General features: G+C 42.0%; 1 protein-coding gene across 1 annotated transcript in view; it reads left to right on the top strand.

Moving 5' to 3' along the window:
* The window catches only part of LOC145406189 (protein phosphatase 1 regulatory subunit 36-like), a 32763-nt gene extending 26078 nt beyond the window's left edge, over positions 1–6685 (top strand). The window contains exons 6-9 of the mRNA XM_080277385.1: positions 517–650; positions 2844–2992; positions 5618–5732; positions 6571–6685. Of these exons, the coding sequence (XP_080133511.1) occupies positions 517–650; positions 2844–2992; positions 5618–5732; positions 6571–6685 (513 nt within the window). The remainder of the gene's footprint in view (positions 1–516; positions 651–2843; positions 2993–5617; positions 5733–6570) is intronic.
* Positions 6686–10000: the final 3315 nt, after the last annotated feature.

Genomic DNA, 10000 nt, shown 5'->3' on the forward strand with positions numbered 1-10000 from the left:
TAAGTGATGATAAAGATTGTGTTCAGGCATTAAGGGTACGATAATGGTAATGTCAACCCTTTCATGGTGGGGACAACTTAAATTAGTATTTTATTATACAAATAAACTAAAGCCAGACGATTTTATATCTAGTGTTAATGCCAAGGTGATTTATTTAGTCTTTTTGGTTAATGCCGTACCAATAACCCTTTCATGCCCGGGACAGCTCTACTATTTATTTTATTCCAGCCAATATCAGACGATTTTATATTGTTTAGAGTGTGTATGGAGACCTTGAGGTGGTAAATACTGCCTCTGCTAATCATCTTATAGCATTCTCAAAGTATTATATTTTTGGTCACTGATAACGCCATCCGATTTTCATTTATTTATTCACTTTGTTTATTTTTTTCATTATTCACTTGGTTCTAGGGGCCTAAGAGAGTTAATATTGCCCTTTGATATGATACTGATGCAAGTGATAAGGATTAAGTTCGCAGAGACAAAAATATATATATATAACGTCTTATCTTACAGAGGGGTCGGAGTCTACATAGCTACGGCCCGCGAGATAACAACATTTTTGAGCGTCTGTATGAGCTTTCGGAACTTCTGGTGTGGGTCGTGTTTCGGCGCAGGGACCGAGGTGTCATCCACGCCGAGATCACCAGGTGTGTAATAACCCCACGACAGAAGAAATCGCAGGAAAAGACTGAGGGAAAAAGAGTGGAAAAGAAGAGAACGGATGACAGAGGAAGCGCAAGCAACATTAGCCGACGAGAGAGAGAGAGAGAGAGAGAGAGAGAGAGAGAGAGAGAGGCGAATCAAGACAAATCCCGATATCACTATCACAGGTAAAAGTTCGCCGACACTGCTCCACCAGAATCGTGTCCTGTTGTCCCTATTTCTTCTTCCTTCCCGAACGTCAGCGAGTATCATTTCTCATAATCTTTCGTTTTGTGCTTCATATTGCTGTCACATGGAAGTACTGCAGGTAACGCATTCTCTAGTCGCAGTCGCCAGGGAAATGACAGCGAATTTTTGACAGCGAGAGTACGGTTATGGTCAAGAGAATGATACCCTTACATGTGCGGGGCTGCTATGAATTCTAATATTTTGAAATGTTAACGTCAAGCATCGGTAAATGAATGGATCTTGATTTTAGCTCACTTTTATTTTCTTTCTTGCATCCATTCATGCCTTTTCTCCCCCGTCAGCAGCGTAGGGGTCCTGGGCTAGGCATTTCAATCCCGATTTGGCAAGGGTGACCAGCCTCGCTCATCCCCGAATGGTTTAATGTGAGTAGTAAATCGCAACCACCCTCAGGATTTAAGCCATTATTGGTCCTATCTGCTTGAAGCGCCTTGACCCCCTAAACCACCAGGTGTCATTTGTTTATATAGTTACCACCTAACGTAGTAAATCATTTGGCTTGATACTCAGTGTAGTCACTTGAAGACAGCGCTACATCGAGTGAGTGATGTTCGGTGCTCAAACTTCACTCAAAGTTATCAGACGCCGTGCAGCCAAGTCAGAGTGAATACAGATCATCATCATAATCATCATCATCATCATCAAACTCCCCCACTAATACCAGAAAGCAAGTTTTTCAAAAACAAGGACAAATATAAAGTTGAAGAGACACCAGAGCACCCGGCAAAACAAACTAATGGTCCACACATCCATTCACTTATCATTCAAGTCTTCCACATTCCCGGCTCCACTTCACAGGCCAAAGGATCCACATAAAATCGCATTTCATATTGCGTGTGGGAAAGAGCCATTTTGTCGCTGGTCAAGTAAGCCGAAATAATGAAGTGAAAATGTAAGAATAGGCAAAATTATCCCCAACAACAAAACTCGGGTATGGCAAAGTCTATAAGGTGAAAATAATAACAATAATAACAATAATAACAACAACAATAATAATAATAATAATAATAATAATAATAATAATAATAATAATAATAATAACAACAACAATAATAATAATAATTCCTCACCCTGCCCCTGGGTGGGAAAGGAGGTCCGGATGAATAATAATAATAATAATAATAATAATAATAATCTAGCTATCTATTGCCAGACGCCATAATCCCGTACGGGGTGGCCATTTGACTCTGAGTTATTTGTTTTACAGGGAGGGCCACTAACCCTCCACCAACCCACTTGACACGTAGGGAGCACGTATGGTTTGGTTATATGGTTGCCACCCAGCGTTGTAAATGGTTTCTTTGCTTACAGGAAACCATTTGGGTTGTCACTCACTGTAACGCCACCTGTAACGGAAAGAAAAGCATTAAATAGTGACAGGAAAGATGGGAGAAATAGGAAGAGAGGAGGGCAGGCACAGAAAAAGAATGATAAAGGCTAAGGAAGAAGTAGGCAGCATTACATCAAGTGAGTGGATGATGGTCGCCACCACCTACCACTAATAATGATAATAATAATAATAATAATAACAATAATAATAATGATGATGATGATGATGATGATGATGATGATTCCTTACAATTCTCTGCGATGGTCAAGTGAATTTTAATGTTTATATGCGTAACAAAAACAACAATATTCCCTCCTAGAATTCTCCACTGTGGACAAATAATAGGTAAAAATATGGAAGCAAGCAATTATTTTTACCATTATTTGCTTGGAGGACTTGGTAAAAACTAAGACTCTCCTTCCATGTATACCTCCCCAGATTGTTCTAATGTATACCTCCCCAGACTGTTCTCATGTATACCTCCCCAGACTGTCATGTATACCTCCCAAGACTGTTATGCATACTTTTCCAGACTGTTGTGTATACCTCCCCAGACTGTTCTCATGTATACCTCCCCAGACTGTTATGTATACCTCCCCAGACTGTTCAGGGGCCTGCCTGGGGTGGAACACGAGCAACAACAACAGCAACAGGAAGAAGCAGCGAGGGGAGAGGAGGTCCCTGCCGAGCATCACCATGGAAACCAGCCCGTAAGGAGGACGAGAAGGGCGAAGCGGATGCCCATGACAGGTAAATTCAACGTGAGAGGAGATGAGAAATATACCTTGATTGCTTTTATTTTTTTGTACCTGTAAAATGGGAAAAAGGTATACGGTCTTTTTTTTCTTTTTGAGAGCTGTAATTAATTCATCCAATCCATCAGTCATCCTTTTCTTCAGGCAGATATGAACCACAAACAGACCCCAAGACACTAACTAATCACACCCTTAGAAAATGTCCCTCGCCCTAGCACGGGATCCACCTCATCCTTGCAACACCCTACGGTACAGAATGAAGTACAGAATGAGCAGTTTCTCTGTACTACACGGAATACCTCAGGAACATCCCCCTTCCTTCACTAAACACTACACTTGACAAACATCTACACAAACACACAGCCACCAATCATCCAAATCATTCAAATAACAGTATCTTTTTTGAACTCCATAGATACTTTCTCTGAGATGCGGGTTCACCTTATCAGACTACCTTGTTCCATCACCTTTTCCCTGCCTAAGCCCAAAAGACAACTCACAGACAGTCCATTCTGCCCTCGCTTTTTATAGTCCTTTTCTACCTCAGTAATGACACAAAATGCAACTCAGCTCACAAACAGTCAATTCTGCCCTCACTGTTAGGTAGCCCCTCACATCACATCACACCTCATTTACACAACACACTCTGCCCTCATTGGAATGCAGCCACTCACATCACGACACAGATAGTTACCTCATACACCTCACCCACAGAACTCACTCTTCCCTCACTGCAATGCCGCCACTCACGCCACACCACACTTACCTCAAGCACTTCACTCTCACAACACACAGCCCACACTCTAATGCAACTTTTCACACCACATCACACTTACTTGACTGTCTAAACACACTCTTCTCCCACTGTAATCCCACCTCTCATACCCCAATACACTTTCCTCAAGCACCTCACTCTCACAAACACTCATCGCTCTCTGCAATGCCGCCCCTCACACCACTGCACGCTTACCTCATGCATCTCATTTTCTCAGCTCACTCTGCTCACACTGCATTTTAAGCCCCCCCTCACCGCAACACACTTCCTCACCTCACTCACTTCACTCTCAGCACAGACAAGCATCTAATAAAAGTGGGTGAAAGAGCCCGTCTGAATTGAGTGGATTTTTACAGCCCCGGATTCACATTTTATGAGCCTGGGACGACGACAACAACAACAACAGCAACAGCAACAAGAAGGTGTAAAACAGAATAGTCATTTATTACGTACATATTGTTTGTTGTTGTTATTGTTGTGTTGTTGTTGTTGTTGTTCTTCTTCTTCTTCTTCTTCTTCTTCATCATCATCATCGTCTTCCTCTTCAACATCACCATCATCCTTAATCTCATCCTAACTTTTTCTTACCTTAAGGTGAGACGAAGACCTCCTTATTACTGCTGTTATTGAAATTATGTAAATATGTAATTCTTTCTCTCTCTTTTTCTAAATCAAGGGGTACAGTCTTTAGGTTTTAAGTACGAAAAAATATAATAAGATCCTTTGTGTTTTTTCCTATGTTAACTTATGGACTACGTTACCATGAGGTGGTGTAGTATTGGTGTGTGTTTTAGGTGACGATTTAGAAGATTAAAGAATATGTAAAGGAAACGGAATGAAAATAAGCTCTCATCTTTCCCTTCTCAGCGTTTTCCCGCGGTGTGGTATGATGTGGTGTGGTGTGGTGTGGTGTTGCGTGTGTGTGTGTGTGTGTGTGTGTGTGTGTGTGTGTGTGTGTGTGTGTGTGTGTGTGTGTGTGTGTGTGTGTGTGTGTGTGTGTGTGTGGCCTTATGGGTTTAGAATGCCTATATTTCAAACTACAAAAACGGAGGCATTAAAAATATTTTCTCATCGCTTGCCGTGGTGCAGTTTAGTGTGTGTGTGTGTGTGTGTGTGTGTGTGTGTGTGTGTGTGTAGATTGCTTCCTCGTATAGCTATAAATTTGGAGTCAGTAATCTCTCGTCTCTTTCACGTTTTTCCTTTTTTTTCGTTGGTATAGATTTCTTTAGTCCGTTCACCTTAACTTGGTCTAGATATTCGTCCTTTTGTAGTTCATTTCTCGTAGCTCGATGTGGGAAAAAGATAACGCTACGACTCTACATCCTTCCATACCACTTCTTCCTGATTAGCGCCATATTCTTGTGTTGATTAATGTTGCAAACCATCATTTCAGGTGAGAAGATTTTAGGCCAAGTTAAAGTGAATGGAGTATAGTGGGGTAAGGGATAGTGGTGGTGTATGTTTGCAGTTAAATTACCAGCCCTCAAGTTATAAAAGAAGAAAAGGCTATAAAATTAGATTCCTATCTTTCTTTTTCAATGATTTTGTGGTATGGTGTGGCGTGTTGTTGTGATGGTGTCTGTTTGTGGGTAAGTTACTAGTCTTCAAGTTGTAAAAAAAAAAATTATCTGTCCCCTTTTTCTTCTCTGATTCTGCTAGGCTTCAAGTTGTAGAATAAGGAAGAAAATTAATCCGTCCCGTCTTTTTTCTCTGATTCTGGAAGCCTAAATAATCTGTCCTAATTATTCTTCTCTGATTTTGCTAGCCATCATGTTGCAAAATCAGAAAAAGAAGTAATAATCTCTCCTTTTCTCTCTCTCTCTCTGATTTGCCATGGTATGTCAGGCGTGGTGAGGGAGAGTAGCGGCCTGATGCTTCGCCAGATACCAGACCTCTCTCTCACCTCCACCATCTCTTCCCTCGGGGGTGACGCCCTTCCTCCCCTCGTCTACGTGTCAGAGTAAGTCCAGTAAATATTGCTGTAGTCACGTAGATACAATGAAGAGTAACAAAAACTGAAAAAAACACAGAATTCCCATGGCTTAGTGTTTGAGTCAATGTGGTAAAGATTGGTGTTGAAACATTGGTAAAGCACAGAATAGCAAACACAGATTCCTTTAGTTTACTTGTTAGTTTAAGGCTGGAAAATATGACTGTAGATATGTTGATTTAACACAGAGTAAAAAAAAAAAAAATGTCTACATGCCAGGGTAAATCCAGTAAAGATTTCTGTAGTTAGGCAGATTCAGCACAAATCAGCAAAAAACGTGAAACAGATCCCTTTGGTGTTCATTTCCTAATGCGTTGCTAAAAGTTATGTGGATTTTTTCACAGATGCAGCATAGTAACGTAAGATAAATATAGGTTAAAAGACGTCATCTAATTAACGACCCTAATCTGAACATTTATAACAGCCTAATCTAACATAACGATATTTTCCTGGTTTAACTAATTTTAGCAAAGAGGTACGGAGGAAAGCAATAAAAGCAGACCCACTGGTTCTTTGGCGGCTGTTTTTATGCGATGATTTATACTTAAGATAACTATTTTATGAATCAAAGGCAAGAACAACGATGCACGAAGACTCATACGGAAACTTAATCTCAGCATTCCTTTCTTAACCTGACATTCTCTTTCCTTCTCTAACCCAACCGAACCTGATCTTCCTAACCCTAACTTAAATTATCTTCCTGTTACTATCCCCCCTTCCTCGCACTACCCCAGCCTAACCAGATCTTCCTGACTCTAACTTAAGATGTCTTGTTGTCAGTAACCCCTTTCCCGCACTAACCCTGCAGGAGCGAGGGCGTGCGGGGTCGTGGTGTGTGGGTGTTGGGGGCGCGTCGTGCTGAACTGAACGAGTATTTGGAACCAGCAGCACAGGAAGACGACCAGATCAGCCTTCTCGATTAACCTAACCAGCCCTCCTTCACCTCCATACAAGCTCCCCCTCTCTCCCCTCCCAGCCTTCATTTAGCCCCCTTTTCAGCCCGTAACACCTGTCATTAACCTTCCTTTGCTGGTTCTGATTCGATCTTTTAAGACAGAATGACTTCCACATCGCACTTCTTAGGATCGTAATATCTTCACGTCCTTCCTTTAGCATATCTTTCTTTTGGGACAAAAATCTTTTCACATCCTTCCTTATAAAACAAAAAAAAGTCTTCCCATCATATCCTTAACCCCCTTCTTCTTGAGACGCAACAATGAACCTGCAACCCCCGAGGAAGAAAGTACTATATTTCTTGATTAACACCTCCACATTCTTTCCCTGGGGACAAAATACCCCCACACCTTTCTTATAGTCGACGCAGGTCCAGTTAGGTGTTTAGGACCATTTCTGTCTTTTACGTTAATATAATGGACCATTAAGATGTACTAAAGACCATTCATGTTCAGTCTTTTAAACGTAGTGTGTCCAGGCATCTCGAAATGAAAGGATCTTGATTTTAGCTTTCTGGGTTTTTTTTCTTTCCTTGGAAGAAACAAATTTGCTTTCTTCTGGCCTTTGGTTCCTTCTTCCTTCCATAAAAAAAAGAAGTCCACACACGCCATCAATATCCGTGCAGACTCCTCCTGTCCAATCCAACCCGGGTCAGATCAGGCCAGCTCGGGTCAGGTCCATTATACCAAGGCATTTCGCATTCACTTCCTCTCAGTCAGGTCAAATCAAGGTTGTTCTAGGTCAGTAGGCTCAAAAGGGTTCACTCAGGCTCATCAGCAATAATTCAGGTCTTATCACTCCTGACACCAGTTTCAAACGTCAGGTCATTTCAGGTCAGTGTAGGGCATTTGCAACATAACTGGAGCCTCCAGTGGTCAGGTTGGTAGTATGTGCTTCAACCAGTCCTCTTAATCTGGGTTCAATCCCATCTGGGGCGGACATTTAAATGGTTGTTGTATGTTCTTGCCTGTGTTCTCGCGTGTTCTCAATCTGTCGTGGTTCCGTTGATGACCCATACAGATTTTCTTACCCATTAATACAGCCACTACAGCAGTTTCCACACGCACTTCTCACTCTACGCTTCAAAACCCTTCCACGCCAGTACCCGTGCATGAAGCATGGAATGAGGGAGGGTCACTTATCCAATGACAGTGATGGTAGTTGTAGCAGTAGCAGTAGTAGTAGTAGTAGGTGTAGTGGTAGTAGTAGTAGTAGTAGTAGTAGTAATAATAATAATAATAATAATAATAATAAGAATAGTAATAATAATAAAAATGAATAAAAAAATAATAGTAGTGGTATTCCTCCGCCGTGCATGGATTTGAACGTGCATAGCAGAGGTGCCCGTTCATCATCGTACTGAACACCTGAACCTTGATTCTGAGAGAGAGAGAGAGAGAGAGAGAGAGAGAGAGAGAGAGAGAGAGAGAGAGAGAGAGAGAGAGAGATCCTACGCACCCCGCCTGAATTTCATCTCTTCATTTCATCCCACCCCCTCACACTTCCCGTCTATCTCCATCATCTTTATTTACCCCACTTAACACTCTCATGGTCGGCGCAACTCTAGTGGTCTATTCCAGTTGGTGCCAGACGACTTTATTCAACCGAGAGGGAGTCATAGAAGCCTGAGAGTGTTTATCATTGTGACTATTAACTATTTCATGATCAGGAAACATGGTTGAATGTTATGTTCTTTTCCAGTAACACCAAACTCTTTTCCTTTTTCTCCACCTTTTTTTAATCTGACAGTCACTCATACAAACCTGAGAGAATGAATACTGTCCCCTTTAACCCTTGCATGGTGGGAATAAGTCTATAATCTATTCCAGCTCATCCCAGCCGACTTTACTTAACTGATTGAATTATTTCGGGCCTGAGATTTACTAGCGGAGTCGGGCCTAATGTTTTACTTTAACTGGTTTATTTTACTTCATTTCATGCCAGCTGGTTTTATTCAGATGGCGAGTCAGGTAAGTGAGTGTATTAATTCCACCACTGCTAACCCCTTCATCGTCAGCACAGCTCTAGCATTCCATTCCACCTGACGATATTCCATGAAGCTTTTTGATGATGGAAAGGCTCTACAAAATGACTCCGCCTTGATCTCAGGGCCCAGACAGACGCTATGGTCGATGTTACGTCCCTCTCCTACCACCCCATCCTTCACACTCCCTGCACACGTCCGTCTTCCTTATCTGCCCCTCTTAACGCGAGCTAAGACCCACCCTTCAGCTTGAGAACTTTTGTAAACACTTGTAAGGTAGGGTATACGCACACACACACACACACACACACACACACACACACACACACGCTTCTAAACACACATACATAATACATAAATGCATACATACAGACATACACAATCCTGCTCTGACTCTCTCTCTCTCTCTCTCTCTCTCTCCCCCTCCACATCGTTTATCAAAGAGATTTTCAATGGCTGCGTGAGATGGACGGTATTTATGGATGAAATGGAATATATCTGTTTGTCTGTCTGAGCGTCTATCTCATGTCTATCTGTCTGTATATTCATAGGTGTCTGTCTATCCATCTGCATGTCTGTCTATCCATTTATCTATCTATTTATCTCTATGTCCATCTATCTGTCTGTCCGCCTATCTGTCTTTGTCCGCCTATCTATCTGTCTCTCAGTCTACCTATCTATCTGTCTGTACAGTATATCTATCTGTTTATCAACCAAATAGTCAACAAATCCATCCATGTGTCTGTTCGACTGTCTTTCAGTGTCTGTCTATCTCTGTTATGCATCTCTTCATATACCTATCTATTATCGCTTACGAGGACCCTACGCGTGGTGGCTTCGTATACCTTGGGTGAAGCAACTGTGGCGTCCACTCGGGAGCCAAAATATCTCACATTTCCATTCACCTCGCCCTTGATGTGGTGCTGTCCATTACTGGGGGGCGCCGGTTCCTACCAGGGTCATGTACTGTACGTGTAGTGTACCTATAGGACGGTCCCGCACAAACAGTTGCTTGCCTGTGGTCGACGGGTCTGCTGGGCCAGACAGACAAGGGCGAAGCAACAACAACAACCTTTGTTCTGATCTCTCTGTTTATGCATGTGTGTGTCTACTTACCAGTAAAGTGTAATTTGTGGCACGTGATGAGCGAGCGAGTGCCTTGTTAACACCATCAAAACATAACAAAAATGTAAAATTACAGGCGGAATCTCCGATATTAAATAGCAAGAGCTGCTGCCAAAAACGCAGTGTTACGACGGAAAAGCTTTTTAACTTTGATATCGTTATTGAGGCATTCACC

The sequence above is a fragment of the Coenobita brevimanus genome, chromosome 69, assembly GCF_032717465.1.
Source record: "Coenobita brevimanus isolate Jiangsu-jjx chromosome 69, ASM3271746v2, whole genome shotgun sequence".
Lineage (NCBI taxonomy): Eukaryota > Metazoa > Arthropoda > Malacostraca > Decapoda > Coenobitidae > Coenobita > Coenobita brevimanus.